General features: G+C 54.2%; 1 protein-coding gene across 1 annotated transcript in view; it reads right to left on the bottom strand.

Annotated features, from left to right (window-relative positions):
- Positions 1 to 17,507, bottom strand: part of COL9A2 (collagen type IX alpha 2 chain) — a 39,165-nt gene extending 21,658 nt beyond the window's left edge. Inside the window, exons 1-13 of the mRNA XM_090057939.1 lie at positions 17,309 to 17,507; positions 15,044 to 15,118; positions 12,115 to 12,150; positions 11,953 to 12,015; positions 9,360 to 9,413; positions 8,207 to 8,242; positions 7,104 to 7,127; positions 5,713 to 5,766; positions 4,436 to 4,489; positions 3,532 to 3,579; positions 2,119 to 2,175; positions 1,475 to 1,528; positions 879 to 932 (exon numbers count right to left, since the gene is read on the bottom strand). Coding sequence (XP_089914065.1) covers positions 879 to 932; positions 1,475 to 1,528; positions 2,119 to 2,175; positions 3,532 to 3,579; positions 4,436 to 4,489; positions 5,713 to 5,766; positions 7,104 to 7,127; positions 8,207 to 8,242; positions 9,360 to 9,413; positions 11,953 to 12,015; positions 12,115 to 12,150; positions 15,044 to 15,118; positions 17,309 to 17,380 — 681 coding nt within the window. The 5' untranslated portion in view covers positions 17,381 to 17,507. The remainder of the gene's footprint in view (positions 1 to 878; positions 933 to 1,474; positions 1,529 to 2,118; positions 2,176 to 3,531; positions 3,580 to 4,435; positions 4,490 to 5,712; positions 5,767 to 7,103; positions 7,128 to 8,206; positions 8,243 to 9,359; positions 9,414 to 11,952; positions 12,016 to 12,114; positions 12,151 to 15,043; positions 15,119 to 17,308) is intronic.
- Between the last annotated feature and the right edge of the window lie 2,471 nt (positions 17,508 to 19,978).

Here is a 19,978-nt window from a genome sequence, read left to right as displayed (position 1 = left end):
TTTAAAGGGACTCTTGATTTTTAATAAGGGAGAAGACAACCAGATGGCCTGGGGGATGATGAGTTGGCTTCAGAGCCTTTCGCTGCCGAGGCTGGGAGTGAACAGAAGGCATCGCCGTGCAGCAGCTGTTCAGGAATCTGCCTCCTTGTGGGACACTGGAGGACTAGCAATGACACTTGGCTCTTATCTAGCATGCCTCATCTCTGTATCCCAATGGAAAGCCAGCATGACAGTGGATGGGCGGGGGGAGTAAGGCCAAGAGAGGGACAAGGCATGTCTGGCCCAATAAAGCATGTGAGTAGGAGTCCTGAGCGACTCCCCACCCAGCGCTGTACTCCTCAGTCTCTCATCCCTTCCTATAGCAGCAGGCCCAGCAAGGAAATCAAGGCCGGAGAGACAAAATCCTTCAATTCCCATAGGGTTGAGCTGTTTGGATGGCATTATGGGAGGTAAACTCCCTTGTTCATACTGCATTCAGTATAAGCAGAAGACTTCAGACTCCAGGGCTGTTGGAGATCCCCTTGTCACCCTCCTCCTGTCAGTGGCCAAGATGGCCAAGCATCGCTTGAGATCTCATCCTCTGTCAATGGCCAAGACAGCTGTCCATTGCTTGAGATTTTCTCCTCCTGCCATAGCTAAAGCAACTGGCCACCAGGAACAAGGATACTCTTTCTTGTTTCCAAGCCCCTGGCCTGAACCACGCCCCTAATGAGGAGGTGGATCAGGTTGTGGGGATGCTGGGCCCTTCGGGGAGACCCAGTGGAGCCCACTCCCTAAACATCCAGGAGGAAGAATAAGTGGCAGTGACCCTTCCCCACAAGAAGTCCATGTGAAAAGCACCAAGCGGTGACAACAATCAATGGAAATAAATACGTTACTGGAGGGCCGGGGATGCCTTGTTCGCCGGAAACACCCACGTCGCCTTTGGGACCCTGAGAGAAAGCAGGAGGGAGGAGAGATGTCAGTGCAGGGAGGTCTTTGGAGCAGGTGGCAGAGACCGGAGACCCAAGGGCCTCTCTTCCCCACCACAGCACAGGACCTTCCTGGGATGCCAGGGGGGCTCTGGCGCTGGTGTGGAGCAGCCCAGGCCCAACCAACCACACCGTGATGGGAAGAGCAGGAGACCCAAAGCAGACTGTGGGAACTGTCAGCTCCATTAACCTCCTCTCCAGCTTGCCAGCCCCAGGGCGGGCGCCCCTGTCTCCCATCACTGTCTCTACTCATCATCTCCCTCTTCCCCTGCGCTCCTGGTATTTCCCAAACCCCAACTTGTTTCCCACCTGGCATTTTCCCTCCATACCTTGTCCCCTCCTCCATCCCTTTCCTTTGGTCTCCCTTCCTCTCTGTCCCCGGTCTCATGTCCACACGGGGCCCCCCACACTCCTCTCCATCTGCCTGTGACACCTGGTTCATAGGCAGCACTAATCTCTAACTCAAAAGGCCCCGAAGAGCTGGTCAGAGGAGCTGTACTCACCGGCCTGCCCTGTCTGCCCGGCTCCCCGAGGGCACCAGGACGGCCTCTGTGTCCCTATAGGAAAAAAGAGACAATGATTAAAGCACTCCGACATTCAGTGCCACTTCTCTAGTGCTGCAGCTGCAAGGGACATCCGTGGCCTGCCAGTGGGAACATACCCACCCAGGCATGGACCACATGTCATCTGCACATGCACACACAAGTGAAGAGAGGGGGGAAGCACTTTCCTGCAGCTGCAGTTAAGAGATGCCTGTGTTCGCACGGTGCTGCAGCCCAGAGGCAGCAAGGCTGACGGCACATGGTTTGCCCTTTGCTCATAGCTTAGCTCTAGCTGCTTTTACATAGAGAGCTGGCCAAAGGCAGCAGGAAGCCTCCCAGCCCTTTAGACACTGCAGCTATCCTTCAATGTGGATTTGAAGGCTAGTAAAAGTGGGAAGGGCAAGTCACCCCTGTGTCCACAGCAGCTCCCTCCATGGACCCCACGGAAGGGCACGGGCAGGAGTTACTAGTGTGACCCATTGGGACAGAGTTTCCCTTTTCCCTGCTAGTGGCTGGATTGTGTAGAGCAGTTTTCGAGTCTGCCCCATCAGCAGCAACTGATGCTTCCTAGATGCAAAAGTCCCCAGCTGGAGCTGTCACCTTACCTTCAGGCCCTGCAGTCCCTGGGGGCCTTTGGGTCCTGGCGGGCAGTTGGTTGGACACTGGTGGGGAAAGAGAAGTGCACGTGCGAATTAGGAAACAATGTCAGACTGCAGAGTAGCAGCAGAAGGGTCACGTCCAGGCACAGGGCTTGGTGTGAGCGGAGCAGGGATTTGGAACTGGCACTGGGCATCTGAGCCAGGCTGGTATGAGATCTGGGCTGGCATTCAAGGGGCTCAGACTGCCTTGGGGAAAGCCACCAAGGAGGCCAGGCTCTGCCCAGTCTCTCTCAACAGCTCATTAGCAGCGTCATTTCATGTCACCCCAACCCCTGCAGCATTAGCACGACGGAAGGAGAGCGCTGACACCTCCTCCCTCCCCAGCACCCAAGCCTGTCTGATGCTCTGGGGAAAGCCCGCGGGCCTGCCTCTTGCCGAGGCTGCTTTCCTGGGGCCTGTCCTTCACCATGAACTCACTGCTTGGGGCCTGAAGAAAAGGGGAGAAGCAGTGACTCTTGGCAGGGATGGAGATGGCTATTCAGGCTATGCCAAGGCAGATCCAGATCTGCCATCACACACACTGTGCTCAGCTGATGGCTGCATCAGCCTTTCCCCTCTCCCATGGACCCCAGCATCTCTTGGACTGGGCCCTTTGGAGACCTCTAGCCGGGAGGTGCCCTGCAGGGAATAAGCGCTCTTCGTGCATCGACCTGCACCCCTCCGCGATGAAGCCCCCGCAGTGCTAGGCTTCCCTGGAGAAGGGGGAGAGAAGCAGGCAGGCTGTTTATGATGCCCAACCTGTGAACCTAGCAGCTGCTGGGCAGCAAAGAGCCAGGGACACCCACAGAGCCCGGGCAATTGTGAGCTGGTTCAGCGGGAACCCACAGGGGTTTAGGTGCCCATTCAAGGGCTCAAACTGCCTCAGGAAACCCACCCAAGGAGGCCAGGATCTGCCAGGCTCTCTCAGCAGCCCGAAGCAAACCTAGTTGGACTTATGATGCTGCCCTTAGGGGATGTGCTGGCCTCAGAGGCTGAGTGATCATCCTAATGGGGTGGATCAGACTAGCCAGCATTGAGGGCACATGAACTAGAGCCCCCTGGGAGGGAGCTGCTAGCACTGGTTCATAGAGGGAAAGGCAAGAGCTGGCAGATGAAACAAACCCCCAGGGGAGAGCAGGGTGAGGTGCAAAGTCTGCAAGCTGTTCAAGCCCCACAGAGATCACGATTCCCAGCAGCACAGGGATTGGGAGTGGGGGGGGAAGGGGTCTGAGCTCTTCAGCAGCTACAGATCGCTGACTGACCCCTCCCCAGTGACATCCCAATGAGAAGTGGCAGCAGATCTCCAGCTCTGGCCCTACATGTGCTCCCTGCTGCTGCTCGGTTGTGAGGGGCAGTTGGAAGCATCACTGCAGCTCTTACCAAGAAGTCAGCACTGCCTTCTAGGCCTTGGATGTGCCCCGGTGGGCCCTGGAATAAAACAAAACCATCAGGCACCCTAGTGCAGGAAGAACACTACAAGGCATTTTCCTCTCAAAGCACATTGCAAAGGGCGGTGATTATTACACCCTTCTTTAGAGATGGGAAAACTGAGGCACAAGAGTGGGGGGAAGTGACCTAACCAAGGTCGTACAGTGAGTCAGTGGCAGGGTCAGAAAAGAGACCAGGGTCCACTCCTTTCCCTGCGCTAGCCAACAGGCCTTACTCTCTTATCTGAGATACTGGGGGTCCAGACTCCCAGTTCTTCTCCAGAGAGCCAGGAGATATCACCATCTGCAAGCAGTGCCCTGGGAAACCAAGCAGCTCAAAGCAACACTGCGGTCCATGCATGAATCCTGATGGTCGGACTGTTAAAGCACAGACCTCTGTGAGCTGCTTCCAGTGTAGGGGTGAGGGCCTATCTGAGCAGCACAAACCACTGGTTCAGCTATTCTCATACTGGATAAAAGAACTGGGGTGCTTGCTCTCAGCGCCCACCTCCTGATCTATCTGCAGGGCCGTGGACTCCTTCCTTCCTGACCTCTGCAGAGACCAGCTTTACACCCGGAAGCATGAGCCTGGCTCAGCTCAGGCCACCCCCATCCCAGGTGGCTGCCGATAGGGTCAGCTGTCCACTATGGGCCTGCTCTGGGGAGGCATTGAGCTCCCTCCACTGAAGGCCCGATCCTGATCCCCTTGATCACCTTGCTGAGTCTGCACCTAAACCCACTGCTCCAAGTCTCACCCACTAGCCCAAGGGCTGGGATCAAGGACTCTATTTTAATTCACACCCATATGCAAGGCCCCCAGCTAAGAAATGCCAGGGGAGATGGGGGTTAATACTCACAGGTCTTCCTGGGGGTCCTGGGGGGCCTCGTGGTCCATCAGGTCCAGGATCCCCCTGAAAAAGAGCAACCCCAATGAGAACCATAGGTGTAGGAAAGGCATGTAGCTACACAAAGGACTGAGGCAGGGGGAGAAATGAAATACCCCTGTACAGACCTCTGTGCTAGCTCAGGCACCATGGCAGACGAGCCCACAGGAATGACCCTGTGAGGTCCAGCACCGAGCACCGGGCTGAAGAAGGAACTGCATAGGTAGCGGGCTGAGACCAGGCATGCAGCAGAGGGGGAGAGGAAAGGAGACTTCACCAGACCTTGGACTCCAAGCCAAAGCCCGCTGGGCGCAACACGAGTCTTTGCATTGGCTTCAGTGAGCTTTGTATCAGGCCTAAACCAGCATATCCAGCTCAAACCAACACAATGCGCATGCCATGTAAGTCCCACCCCCACCCCTGTATGGCTGGTCCGTAGTGGTGTAGGTAGCCTTTCATATTACGGGCATGCTTGGCCACATCCATCGTACCCCTGGTGCCACCTTCTGACCCAGCTCTGCCCCAACATGGGTAGATGGACACCAGCATTTGCAAAGGGCTTAAAAATGAAGGGGTGGAAGGACAAATCCTATGGGATGGCTGGAGAACCAGTAGCCACTGGAGCAGGAGCGGGCAATTATTTTGGGCAGAGGGCTGCCTGCTGAGTTTTGGCAAGCCATCGAGGGCCACATGACAAGCAGCTTAGGGCAGATAAAAATTGATTTTCTAAATTTTTTAGGGGCTCCGCGGGCCGGATAGAATGGGCTGGCGGGCCGCAACCAGCCCCCAGACTGCATTTTGCCCACCCCTGCACTGGAGGCTTATGTTCACTGTTCCACCTTGCCTAATAAAAAGACTTGCAAAACCAGGGGAGAGAATGAGAAAGCCTCCGGGCTGGGGCTGCCTGTCCCTCATTCAAGGGGAAGACTTGGGAGGCACCAGCGCTACAGGTTCCAGTTCAGGAGAAGCACCGTGCTGAAACAAGCTCGCAGGATCCTGCTCACCCGCCACGCAGTCCTGCAGTGACCCGCAGAGGATGCCATCTCCCGCTCTCTGCTACACAGAGGCAGAACGGGAGTCACTCCATTGATGCCAGCACATGCATGCTGGAGTGGAAATGAGACTGCTAAGGGGGCTGAGCCCCTTCACCATGGAGTGCAGGAGAAGGGTGGCTCATTGAAAATCAGGCTCATTCCTACACTGAGTCGCAATGCACCCAGAAAGATCCTTTGTCCAGCTGGATTCCTCACCTTAGGTCCCAAGGCACCGATTTCCCCAGGAAGTCCAACCTGACCTGAAGGCCCCTTAGCAAAGAAAAGAAATATTCCTTGAACACAGTGACAGATTCTGAGAGCTTGAGCAAGCCAAAGAGCGCTACTGGGTGCATCCCAGCTGCATCTGCTCTAAATGTTTTGTGTGTCTGCTCTGTCCCATGGAAAGTGGACCTCATATCCCATGGAAAGGGGATGTTAAACCTCAGTAAACTCCATCTGTTTTATTCATGGGCAAGTCATTGCGATTTGGCTTCACTCACTGTGGGATAAGAGAGCATAAATGAAACAAATATGACAATGCAGCTGATGCAAGCTCACAAGCAGCAAGTTTGTTCCTCTCATATTAGTTGTTCATCTGACCATGCCTTGATCTAGAGGGTTGGCAAATGCTCTAAAACCAGCTCCTCACCATGTTTAATTCAGCTGCCTGCTCCAAGACTTCAGCTTTCTCATGGAGTAATAAAGTGCTAGGGACAGGAATCAATCCCTTTTTTTTCTAGAAATGTACTAGAGAGCAAATGCACTGGCCTTTTTTTCCCAGTGTTGAAAGTCTTAGGCCCATACAAGACAACTCTGTGCATGTAGCAGGCAAACGCCGCCTTTCTGCGTTGAACGGCAGCAATCAGGTAGACTGAACTGTGACAGAAGTGAAGGCAAGTAAAAACTACCAAATGAGACACGTGACGTTATTGAGAGGGACTGTATAACTGTTATGAGGGCTGTAAGACTTTCCTGTGTTAATGTGCTGAGCTAACCTGTGTTGGGATGAGTGGGATGCTTGCTGTACTGCTCTGATGTATGAATTCAAGGGGAACTCTACAGGAAAGCAGCACCGAATTCCCACCCAGCAAGAAACACATGGGTCGGGGTCCACCTGTGGATGACCCTCAGCCCACGATGGGGTGAGGATGCCCTTGGAGTGACCTGGATGCATCTGAGGTCCACTTAGCTCAGGGAGATAGCACCCAGGTGGAGCACAGCTATGGTGCTATTGCATGCACCATCAGGCCTGGGTAGAATGGGTGCAACTGGACTGTTTGTTGAGACACCGAGAAGATACCTCAAGGTGCTGCCTTGAGTAGTGATGGAGAACAGTAGCTCCAAACCAGCTGCAGGAGGGTTAATTCCTTTGCCTGGTTCCTGATCTTCTCCATTCAGCCCTTCCCAGCTCCAGGGTGGGATGCCAGGGGTTACAACAACCTTCCCAGGGCACCTGGAGGATCTGGCCACAGACCTGGTTTGGGTGCTAACAGGGCTAGGGCAGTTTCATCCCCACTCACAAGGGGCTAAATGGGTTCGATTTCTTCACATCCTATCCTGACCCCACCGCTTCCCAGCCAACCAGCCCTCAGCAGCACAGCACTTACAGGCGGTCCTGGCAGCGACGGGCCCTGCAACAAAAAGAGGATTACAATGGATTACTAAAGTCCTCCAACTCCAAATCAGCTTGCGGTGACTCTACTGCCCTTCTGGGTGGTCAGGATACAGCTCTTGCTCTACATGTTTGCATTCTCCTCCCAAGGGTGAATCCAGAGCACTTCCAGGGGCTTCAAGGCCACTTGCCACTGCAGAAGCAGCCCCATGGAAGGGTAAGTGCTATGGAAAGTGCCTAGGCAGTAACATCTCCAGCTTGAACAAGCTTATCCCCAATGAGAATTGAGGCTCAGAGAGGTTAAGGGGCATGCCCAAGGTCACACAGGAGGTCTGTGGCAGGGCAGATCTCCTGAGCCAGGCCCTAGCCACTGGGCCTGCCTTCCTGCCTAAATGAATGTAGCCCAGAACCATGTTTTCCTTTCAGGGACAGAGCAGGGATAATCTATAGCTATTCTTTTGGCTTGCCTGGTCCTTGATCCACCCCACCCCACCCCAGCACCCTCTGATCCCCCTACCTGAGCTACAGGAGGAGAGTCTGCACTGGCAGCATCTTGGAAACCCAGTGGGATCTCCCCCAGGGAGGCATCTGTGTGATGAGGGACAGGGTTTCACAGACAAATCTGGAGGGGATCTGACAGCTTGGGAGGCCTCTGTGACACCCACAGAGCAACAGAGAACTAGTGACCTCAAGGCACGAATCCACAGAGCAGGGCTTCAGACCAGCTCCAGGGAACAAGGTGCTCCCATATATAATCCAGCAATCTCAGCGGCACTAGCCCTGGCCAAGCCACTCAACAAAGGGGCCATGGAGGCTGAAATCCTTTCCCGTTCTTAGCTCCAGGGGAAGCTAATCGGATAGGGAACGTAGGAAGTCTCTGCTGTCCTTGCTGTGTTAGCTGTGGCCCTTCCCAGGGGAGCTGGAGCAGGGTCATTTCCATGTTGCACCTGGGGAAACTGTGGCCCGGAGGGGTTTGTGCACCTGCCCACAGAATGAGTCCATGGCACAAGTGCGGTTACGATCCTGGCTCCCAGGCCATTAGCCATGGCCATCAACCCACTTCCCCAGCAAGCATTTCTGATGGAAACAGATACTTACAGGGAGTCCCGGAGGCCCTGGAAGTCCAGGCTGGCCCTGTTAGTGCAAGAGGAGAGAGTCAGAGCTAGGAAACCAGAAGCAAGGGGAGGAGGGGGCTAGATTTTCTGACTGGGGAAAAAAAATTCTGCTTTTGGTTGGGGAAAAAAGTTAACAAAATCTTTCCGAGCAAGCTCAATCCATGGGCTAGACCAGTGATTCCTGACCTTGTTAGACTCAAGGCACTCGTCAGAAAATGCAGCTCTTCGCTCATTTTTTGACTACAGAAAAACAACCGGGCCGCTCTCCTGTTGCAAAAAGCTCAGGAAGCCCACAACAGGGCAGAAGGTTTTTGGATGCCTGTTTGAAATCTCTGGGTTTCTCTTATAAGTCACATTTGCACACCTAATCGTGCTAACGTTGTGTGGCACCCTGCGGCACCTTTGAAAGCATCTCAGGGTGCCAGAGTGCCCTGGTCTAGACCCACCACTGGGACAGTACTGATTGACCACTGGGTCAATGAGTACAGCTCTGGGGGCTTCAGTCCAGCTGTGCTGGTTCGAAGCTGCTTGGGGCACTTTTTTAATTCCCCCCGTGTTTGGACAGCACCTAACACAACTGCAGTCCCCATCTATAGCTGGCATTGGGGTCCCAACCCCTGTTGCAATAGTGATTTCTACTAGCTGAGGATCTGTCTCATTACAGACCGGACCCCTCTCCCACTGATGTCAGCTTTGTCCACTCTGCCCATGCTAACAAGCCCTTGTATTTTAATAAGCCCCCAGGCCCTTTGTTCCCCACACAGCTGTCCAAGGACAAGCTGACCAAGGCAGCTCTGGCTAAGTGTGTGCACAGTGCTTGGCATACCGAGCAGGCTACCGAAACGCTAAGATGAAAGTTGCTGCCAGTGGCCCCTTCATTCTGGTCTTGGCCTGTTGCAGAGGTACGGTCCATGAAGCCAGGTCCTTAGCTGGCAGCATCTCACCAGAGATTGCACCAGCCCTGTGCTGATTCACAGCGGCTGAGGGGCTCAGCCTGGTTCCTTTGCACGTCTGACTAGATCCGAATCCCTTGAGACGTGGCAGCACCACCCTGTACCTCCCCCATCCATGCCCTTTGCTTCCAGGAGGAGAGGCCATGCTGCTAGACAAAACAGGCACACATGACCCATGCTTACTTTAGGCCCTGGACGTCCGATGGGCCCTGGTTCCCCTTTTGCTCCTGTCAGGCCCTGCAAAGGGAGAAATTGCGGGAGGTTAGTCTCCATCCTAGACCATTTTTCCTTCTCATTTACAATGTAGTTGACTTCTTCCAGCAGCTGATGTTTCTGCAGGGGCTTCTTTAACCACCTGGTGTTCAGGATTATTAACAAGCTGCTAACATCTATCTCCTCAAGCTGTCGGGCAGGTGACACACGGAAAATACTCGTGTGTAACTTGCATTTGGGGTGAAGTCCCAGTGTCACGAGGCACTTGGGAATGCATCGCTCCAACCTCTCAGCAATGTCCTCTCAGGTGTTTTACCACCTACTCATGTCACAAGACTCTGTGTCTCAATGCAGGGGCCTTGCTCCTTGGAGGAGTGCATTCAGAGCAGATAGGGATGTGACTTGGGGTACCGTCAGTGCTGGATATCTGTCCACACTGGAGCACGCTCAGCTGTGTCTGAATAGCACCAGGCAGCAGGCAAGAACCGTGGAGCGCAATGCCAACAGCAGAGTTGGTGGGGAATGGGGAACAGACCCTGGGGGGATGCAGAGGGGGAGAGTGGAAGTGTCCTGGGAGGAGCAGCAGTAGCCTGGCAGAGGTCAGGATGGAGGGGCATTGGCAGAACTGGGGGTGGCTTAGTCTGGATGGCAAGGCAGGGCTGCAGGCTAGGACTGATGTGTCGGTAGGGAGTGTTTGCTGGGAGGAGGGGTGTGCACACAAGCAGCCCAGCACTAGCACAGCAGGTGCTGGAGATCTGGAGAGCAGTGCAGTTGCAGGGCTCCCCCAGGTTTGAGCTACGCTGACAACAGCTTTCCACACTCCACCCTGCTCTCAGGCTAACGCGTCAGGGCGTTTGTACACGCAACGTTTTTTTCCCTTTCCTGTGCTGCAATTGCACGACTGTTTGCACAAACAGGATTTCCAGATGCTCTCTGATCCACAGCCCCTGCCTTCCCTCCTGCTTGGACAGCAAATGAGCTGCAACTGCTGATGGGGTCTTAGTGGTCATTTGCAAATAAAGGGCTTGGTCTCGCAGACCTTGGCTCCATGGACATCCCTGTATGGGCACTGGATGGAGTCTCATCTCACGTACCATTGCTGCTCTGGATTGATACCAGCAGGTCAGAGCTCACAGGAACTTGCTCAGATGACCAAGGGCAGCAGGGCCTGACACAGCATGCACATACCCCGTTACTAGCCACCCTGTCATCTCTGTATTAAGGATGTGGCTCCTACTTGCACACAGATACAGAGAGCCCTGTAATTGTGTGTGTGTGTGCATGGGTGTGTTTGCAACCCCCATCACTGAGAGCAAACAGCCCAATGTCATTCACATCTCCAGGCCAGGAGACAGATTGTTACAAACCAGGGGCCCAATTTTGCAATGGTCATGGGAGTAAATCCTTACCTAGGTGAATGAGGACAGATTGAGGGGTTTTGGGTCAAGTCCTCAAAGTGAAAAAATCAGCCCAGGCTCACAACTCCCCTCTCCTCCATGGAGCACAGACTTGAAATGATGTAAAGAGCTAGAAAAGTGATCAGCTCGTACGTCTGCTGTTGCTGAGGGAATCATTGACTCCAGGCTCAGATGCTGCAGGGAGGTGGGCTGATATACAGCAGAGTCTAATCACAGTCATGCCTAGATCCATCTGAAAGGACTCCATGAACCTCAGCAGAGCGCAGGGGAAAGCTGGGCCTGTCTCACTAAAAAGAGGCTTATGTAGCCACAGCTGGATGCTAAACTATGCGCAGTGTTAGGTCTACTTCCAATTGCTTTGCTAAAACCCATGTGCTCAACCCAGCTCTGCTCTGCGAAGATTTGTTCTTTTGCAAGAGGATGCATTATTATAATAACTTCCGAATACTCCATTTAGTATTATGGAGGGGGTGGGGAACGAATCCAACAGGTGCATGAAGCCACTTTCAAGGGCAAAACATAGGTCCCTGCAGTTTAATTAGGCTTATTTTTGACTCTGAGTTGCACACTTTAATCCCTGGTTAGAGCTACACCCAAGAGGTGTGTCTCCCAGGCACCAGCCATGCTCAAACAGCCCCTGGACACTGCGAGCACACACAATACACCCCACATTCATACTCACATGCACCCACTCTCACTCCCACCACTTTTTTACCCCTGTAGGAATGTAATCCCCTCCCCAAAACGAATCAAACATCCCAGCACGCCCCAGCCAACAGCAAATATTCCAGTGCACACAGACGCACTCTGATAACACATGAAGACGCCCCTCACTCCCCGTCCTCCAGGACAGCACTGAGGTGCAAGGGTATGTCTAGCAGAGGGAGCGGACAGAAAAGCTGGGACTCAGGAAAGGGTTAATATGTATGGACTGTGCATAGCCCAGGGCTGCAATAGTGGAGGGGGAAGAGGCAACAGCACCACATGTCCAGGAAGATAGGGAGCGAGGGCAGGTGTGCAATACTAGGGGACAATGAGAGGGGGGTAGAGCTAAGTCTACGCAGCCAAACCATATGTGGAGGAGTCTGAACACAGAGGCAAAGCCCTGTCACCCAAGGACTGGCTCTCACGGCACGCATACTTACATCAATGCCTGCCTTCCCTGGAGGCCCATCTGGGCCCGGAGGTCCTGGTTCCCCTTTGGAGCCCTAGAAAATAGGCATTTGGACAAATTCAAAGCCACTTTCTGGAAAGGCGTGGACATACAATGGGTTGGGAGCAGATTGGAAGGCTGGCCACATACTCACCGGGGACCCGGCAGCGCCCGGCGGGCCCTTGTCACCCTGCGGGGGGGAAAACAAGAGGATTATCAGCAGAAAGCAACATCGGTTTCTGCAGCATCTCTCGATCTTAAAGGCCATACAGGCCCAGCCAAGATGCTGAGGTGCTGCTGTGCAGAGCCGACACGCATCCAGCCTGACTAAGAACCGACCTCCACACCCTGAGACTAGAGACAGGTCTGTGCTGCTGGAAAACTCCCATCCAGGCCCATGTCCAGCCTCTGAACAGCTCCTTCCCCCTGTGCCAAGTCATTTCTCTGGTGTAAAATTCAGCCAGGCTCCAATGCATTCAGGAATAGCAGCAAGCACATGGCAAGGGGAAGGCCAGGGGAGCAGAGGTGTTGCGGGGAAGGGGCTGCAAGACCGACCCTCCATCCTGTCTGGGTGCTACATGCATGGAGAAGAACCCCTGGGCAGGAACCCAGGGCCCCCCCTGCTCATTCCTGGAAAGCAGATTTATCTCCAGGGCTTCCCTGCATCTCCAGCATGCTGCTCTGATATCGCTGGATTGTGCATTGCAGGGTTTGGGATGGAGCCACCAATTCTGGGAGGGAAGATGCCCAGGACACACTCCCCAGTGGAAGAAGGGGGAGCCGCTCACTTGGAAACCTCTAACATAGAGCGATCCCTCCATGCCCCCGTGCTGTGAAGCCACCCCTGGGGCATGGCGACTGCTAAACACCCATGCCGTGATGGTCCAGAACAGGATGGGGAGAACACTCCAGCCATCAGAAGGAATTTGGGCGAGGGAGAAAGACTCAAGCTGGAAAGTAACCACTGCAACTGGCTCTTACCACCCAGACCTCCCTTGTACCTCATGCCTAGGGGATGGGGTGTTAAGCAGTCGGACACTGCTGGTCTGGCTGGATTTAAGGGCTCTGCCCACACTGGATTCAAGCACAGGTTAGGATACACCCTGACTGTCCTTTTGATCCAGCCTGCAGGGATAGGACTGCAGCAAGCAACCTCTGGCTGCAGGACCTCCCCCTCTCATTCATCTCTCCCTCAGAAAGGGACGATCAGTCTTTGAAGCCTCCAAAGGCCCCTCAGGACACCAGAGCTTCAGTGTTCATAAAGCCGTGCAGCCAGAGAGGCTGCATCACCAGCCACCAGCTGTGCATTGGGGTATGGAGACCTTCCAAGCAGGCACATGGGCAGCGCCGCGCCGGCCCCTTGGAGATGCCACTCACGCCCCAAGCAGCTGGCATCGCTGTCCAGGCTTGGCTTGAATGCATTGCAAACCTTGGAGAGGGACGGCTTGTTAATGCCCACTAACCCCGCCCCGCCGCCCAGCTCCCATGGGGTGGTCTAAAAGGAGAAGGTCACTGCGTCTATAAATAACCCTAGATAATTCTCCAGGGATGGGGCATATGGGGCTGGGCCCAGAGAACAGGTCAGGTCTTGATACCTTAAAGGGTTGGTTAGGTTCCAGGCTCCATCCCACCGAGTCCCAGGCTGGCGGGTATTCGCGCTCAGACGCCACGTGTCCAGCAAAGATCTCCAGTCTGCTCAGCCAGAGATCACCCCATTGCAGGAGCATCCTGGTCCCTCCCACACCCAGGCCCCAACCCCTGCTAAACCCTGTCTGCCCCATTGCAGCTTTTGATCCAGATCCTTTGGGGCCAGAACCATCCTCACCATCCCTTCTTCCTCCCTTAGGACCCAATCTCCGCTTCTCATCTTGGGCCCTGATCCTATAGGACTTTCTCTTGGAAGCTGATGGGAGCAACCTTAGCAGGAGAGGCCCAGGCTGGGGCTCTCTGCTGGGAGCTGGACAGAGGCGGCTTTGCTCTGGACTGATCCTTTTCCAGTGCATTTCAGAGGTTTGCATAGGTCACTACCATCCTGAGCAGATTAGCACAGACTCTAAGGGGCAGAGCCAGGGTGAGTGGGAAAGCAAGTGTTATTTTAATTACTAACCACAAAATTTCCCCCACAAAAGGCATTTTAGGTCCAGTTTTCAAAGGTATTTCAGAGCCCAAGGATGCAAACAGGGATCTCCTAGGATCTTCAGAACCTCTCTAAAGCCGACTTATTAATGCAACCCTGGCACTTTTGCCTATATATGTATATGTATTATGTATGTATATATGTGTCCCAGAAGCAATGGCCTGTACAGTCCCAGCTTCTGGCAGCTTTCCCCCTTGCCTAGGATGTTTGGAAATGGTCCAGGAGGCCTAACCCCACAAGTGTCTTGGCTTCGAGGCCATAACAGTGAATGGTCCATTGTTTGTATTGCAGTGTAAGGCAAAAGCCTCAGTCAGAATCAGAGCCCCACTGTGCTGGGAGAGGCAACAACACAGAGAGAGACCACCACTGCCCTAGAGGAGCCAGGGGAGTCAGCAAGGAGGGGGTTGCAGAGAACTGGGACAATCCCACCTTTTGGGTAAGTGTCCGCTGAGCAGAATTTTACAGGGTTTGTGTCTTGAGACTCACTGATTGCAAGCTCAGCTGTGACCATTAGCATCCTAAGAGTCTGGGTCTGACCAAGACCTTGCCTCTGATTACGGCCAGAAGCAGATGCTTCAGAAGAAGAGCACGAGAACATAGGGCATGTGGGGAGTGATCCATCCCCGCCATCCAAACCCCGTGTAACGCCAGCCTAAGAGCTGTGCTCGATGATTCCCGCATTGAGAGCAGGATGCGCACGGACTCACCCGAGCTTGCATCAGGCCTAACCCTCTTCCCTGACCTGGGAATAAATAGGGCTTTGCAGAAGCAGCCCAGTAAAACCACATGTGCTGAAAGTACGTGCTCCAGTACCCTCTGCCGCCCACAGCTGAGAACTGCAACTCTGAGCCTATACACAATGCCCCGCTTTGTATCTATGCCTGACTCCCTCCCTCCTCCTTCCCACTTTCTCAGCTCAGGCTTCTGGACTGAACTGCATACTCACATCGATGCCATCAGATCCTGGCACTCCTGGAGGACCCGGGGGCCCTGGTGGTCCAGGATCTCCTGGCGGACCTCGCTACAGAAACAGAAAGAGAAGCACATGCCCCCCATCAGAAAGAGGATCACGGTGACGGCTTCCAGACCTGACAACCCTGAGAGGCGGCAGGGCTCATGCAGACTCTAGCAGGACTAGTACCGACAACGTGGGCTCTTAGCGTGGGACAGCCAACTGCTGCCATGGGGTGTCTGTCCCCCTGCGGGCCCATTCCCTAGGGAGCTGGGAACAGTGCCCAGTGAGACGAGATCTGCAGACCAGACAGCTCCGGACGGGGGATGTTTCAGCTGCTTCCCCCTTTCTCCATTTGCCTTTACAAAGGTCCGGTCCTTAAGTCCTCCAGTGCTAGCAGCAGTTTGGAAGCAGCTGGAGTATGTGTCCTTCAGGCAGGGAGTTATGAAGAGCCCCAAGGAAATCCACTATCTGTTCCTGGCTTCCCCTCCTCATTCCCTAACTTTCTGACCAGGGGCTGTGTTTTCCCCTTCTCTGTATAGTAATTCCCAGGGTCTGACTCTGCTCTCAGATGCACCCATGAAAATCAGGAGTATGGAAAGCAGTGAAATTAAAGACCCATAAGTGAGATCAGAATTGGACCCCCTTCCCCCCCAACCCTGAATCTCCAAAAAACATCCCCCACCTTAAGAACAAGATTCAAAGCAAGCTCCCTTTTTGCCACTCAGCTCTGCCTGATCTAGGGTTAAAAGTGAGCCCAAGAGTCCCAAACCCACTGAGATGGATTTAGAGGCCCAACTGCAATTATTTTAATGGGAACTGAGGGTCCAAATCCCTTGGTCAACATTGCAGATCTCATCCTAGCACTCTCCTAGACAGCTCAGTCGTGCCAGCCCCTGCTTACAACGCCCTTTCAGCAACATCCCTGGCTATTTAGCTCAAGCCAAGCGATCTTTGCAAATACAGCCTGGTCCACAACCCTGCTTGCCTACGGGGCCAGGAGAAGGAAAGAGTTTCTAAGAACCTAAATGGCAGTCCAGGGATCCTTGGAAGTAAAAGCAGATGAACTGGGTGCATGGGAGAGGGTCATCGATGGCTTGGAAATGTATTTTCTACTTCTCAGGGCTCACTGATTTGAAAGCACAGAGGACATTTGGTTGTGCAGATTTGTTAGCAAAAAACCCAGACAAACCTTATAAATAAAACACCAGCCTCCCAGCAGGGAAGAGGTCAAGTTTTCCTGGAAGGGCCCCATGAATAGGCACCTTTGTCCCACACAAATGAGTTCCCAATGCTTCTTTGTTTGGAGAGCTCCCTGCCCCGCTCACTGATGTCCACTCAAGCCAGGTTCTCGCAGTGGGTCCAGGGACCTGCAAACCTCTGGGTAGCCCCAAAGTGCCTCCATGCAAGTGAGCAGGGCTCTGGCCAGGCTGCCCTCCTCTCGGCTCTTCCATCTTCTGCTCCGCTTGCGGCTGGGGAAATTTCTTTTAAAATTCATCCTTCCACGCTTTTTAACTGCAGTTGATTTGTGCTGGTGCCCCCATTGGAGGACTGTTGTTCAATTCAGAGGGTTAAAGCCCTGGCTGGAATAAAGCACTCAGACTGGGGCAGGGAGTAGGGGGCATACCCCATCCTACCAGTACTGACTTTGATCCACGACTCTCTAAAACACCTCCAGGACCACATTTTCCTCTGCTGTTGCAATGCTTCTGGCTGCACAAGTTCCTCCAGGGAGGTGAAGAGTCCCCTGAAATCATCCTGCCATGGGCTGTATTCACCTTAGGCCTCTCTGCAAAGATCCCTGGACCCACACAGGCCTTTGGTCCCTCTGCAAAGCCCTGAGGTCAAGCCCGGGCCTGGCCACAGCCCTTCTCCTGCATGCCTGATGGAGCTTGGCACCCAGATACAATACAGAAGTGCCCCTCTAAGGCACTTCCCCAAGGTGATGAAAGGTGAGACCCTCCTTGCTGGATGAAAACCTGTCAACCCCACCCCCCCGGGAGGACTAGGTATTTCAGCTCAAAAGCCCCCTATCAGATGGAGCCAGCGAAGATGGGGGATCCCAGCTAAGTATGGTATTGGAGGGGCCAGGTGGGTTCTCCTGGGTTAGGTGCTGAGTCCGAAAGCTGATCCCTGTGGCCAGGGGTTCGAGAGCCCTTCAAATAGGGGAGAGACTATGCAGAAAGGGGCCCTTTGCCTCGCCCCCCTCCCCGCATCATCCCAACCCGGGTGTGCAAGGAGACAAAGGAGCACACTTACAATCTGGGCCAGGCACAGGCAGACGGCTTGGAAGATGAGGCAGAGCGTCAGGCTACCCCGGGCACCGGCCATGGTCAGGACTTCTGGCTGCCTCTGAAGCAATGTGCGGTCCCTGCTCCTTTCTGCGAGCTAAAGCTCCAGGAACAGCCAGGCAGCCTTCAAATGCACCAGCCCCGGCTCCAACAGCTGGGCAGACTCCAGCTGCAGCCTGGAGGAGGGGAGAAGGTGGGGCAGGCTCATGAATATGGAGCGGCTCAGTAGGTGAGGGCAGAGGGATTGGCTGTGAGGCCCCTTCACTCCCTCCGTCCCATAAGACCAGGGCTGGCCAGCTACGGTTCATGGCTCAGGTGAAGGGAAAGTTATTTCAGGCAGCCCAAGCTGCAGGAAGGAGTCTAGCCTGCAACGGAGGAGAGACACTAACCCGAAAAAGCAGCCGAGCACAGAGCACGCTCAGGGCTAAGGGTGCTGTGCTGGATGCTGCAAGATCCCAGTGATGACTTTACACCAGGCAAGCTCGGCAGGCTGGGCTGCATTTGGCCCTCGAGCGCGAGGCCTCTAAGGAAAGTACCTGTGCCGGGGGGGAGGGAGTGGGGCAGGGGAAGGCAGCTTACGGCCTGCTGAGCAATTTTATCCAAGCCGAGGAGCTCGGATATCGGCAGCAATGTGGCGGCAGGGGGCTTTTGTGGTGTTGTGTGGGGGTCACATGCATGGCAGTGTCATTTCAGCCTGCCTCGTCTAAAGGGAGCTGTCCTCTGACGTAGGGGGTTTATGGCCAGTCCTGCCCCCGCACCAAATACCTGGGGGTAGAGAACTTGGGGGGGAGTGCTCTGCCCCCTCATTTTCTCAGTGCCAACCCTAGCCACCCTGAGGTGGCTTGACCCCAGTTGTCTTACCTGCTTGGTGCAGGGAGCTGGACCCGATGATCTGCTGAGATCCCTTCCAGCTTTACAATCTATGAACCTATGGGTGGAGGTGGTTTTACTTACCCAGCAGGGGAGATCCCCTTCTTCTTGGCCTTGAATGACTTGGTGCAGTTGAAAGTGAAGCACTGCAGGCAGGCTGACCCCTGCGAAAGTCTACTAAAGCCTCCAGATGCGAGGATCTCGGCTACCGTATTTACGGCAATGGGGGATTGCTCTTAAGCTTTCCCTCTAGCTTGCGCTTTCAGCCTTTTGGCTGGGGGCAAGCGAGGCTAGGCAGCATCTGAACTCCAAGGCCTCCAGACTTAGGGCTTGCGCAGGATGCCTGCCTTGCATGTGGGACTATCTGAAGCCCCAGGCTGAAGTCTGGGCGACAGATACTTGCTGGTGGTAGCCCCATACAGACTTGAACAATTGAGCTCTGCTCCATCGATAGAATTCAGAACTGATTTGGCCTGAGACATGAAATTAAACAATAATTTTCAATGTCAACCATAGCCTGGTACCGTGGGGTGCTGCAATACATATGAGCCAGCAAGGTGGGGGTTCCCCTCCATGGGTCAGTGCTGACCCCCGGGCTGGGGGGCTAGAGGCTCTGCATTCGAGATGCAGTGTAACCCCGAGGCCCCGAGAAATCCACTCAGTACAAATCCAGCCCTAGCAAGACATTAGTCAGAGGATTAATTTATTTTTATAATTGCAGCGATGCTTAGACCCAAATGCCTCGACGTTCCTCTCCTTTGGATTCTGTTGTGGCTTGGATCTAACACCGGGAAGGGCCTTTCTGCTTGCTCCTGCTTCCTTTGCGGCTGACACGACATAAGAACTGCAGGTCACTGCTCCAAGTGAGACGCCAGTGCGTAGAGAGGCATTGCCATCACTGCAGCTGCTGTCTCAGGAGGCTTCTACAACATCTCCTCCAAACCCAGCCCCTAGTCCAGATCTCACCTTTAATTTGCACTGCCTCTGAACCCATGGCAGAGCCAAATTCTGCATCTTTGGCCCATCTACCAGATGCATCGAGCTGTTGCCTGGCTAGACCGAGCCAGGCAGAAGGGGAACATTGCGGGCACTAAAGTAGCAGAGGCCTCTGTCATGGGGAGGCTGCCAGACGAGGAGGACAAAACTGCTCACTGGATTCCGGGTGAGGTTGGTAAAAGCAGGGGAGAATTGAAACTAAGAATTCACCCAGCGCTCATACACACCAAGCCTTAATGGAGGGAGGGACAGGCCTGATTTCTGCAGGAAGGAGGAGGATGCACGGGTCACAGACCCTACACGGTACCATAGGGGTTGTTATCAGGCTGAGCTGCCCAGAGCTGCCCTTGTGCTCTGCTTCACCCTGTCGTGCCCAGAGACCGGGAGCCTACCACCAGGGGGTAAAAACAATGGTCTGTCAAGGCTGAAAGCCTTGGGTCTCCATGCAGGAAAACTCAGTGGGTGTCAGCTTCCATCCCAAGTTCTGTGGTGTCCTTCATGAGGCCTCAGCTCCTGGAGCCCTGGGGATCTTTCCTTTCATTTTCTAAGCAAAGGAAACATATCACCTGGAAACGTATCACTAGGGCTGCCAAGAAAAGCTAGATCCCAGATGCCAGCGTGGCTTAAAGGCTCTGAAAGGGGGAAGCAGAGAGGCAGATCCAATGTGAAGGTGAAGCAATCTCATGATTTTCAGGGCTCCACTCATGACTGCTGCAGCCTCGATATCAGCCGGGCTCATTGCTGCTTTGGCTGACACGTGAACCAACCCCTG

Source organism: Crocodylus siamensis, chromosome 7, assembly GCF_052110815.1.
Source record: "Crocodylus siamensis isolate JL-2025a chromosome 7, ASM5211081v1, whole genome shotgun sequence".
NCBI lineage: Eukaryota > Metazoa > Chordata > Crocodylia > Crocodylidae > Crocodylus > Crocodylus siamensis.
Note: the sequence above shows the minus strand (reverse complement) of the source record. Positions and strands in the feature narration are given on the sequence as shown.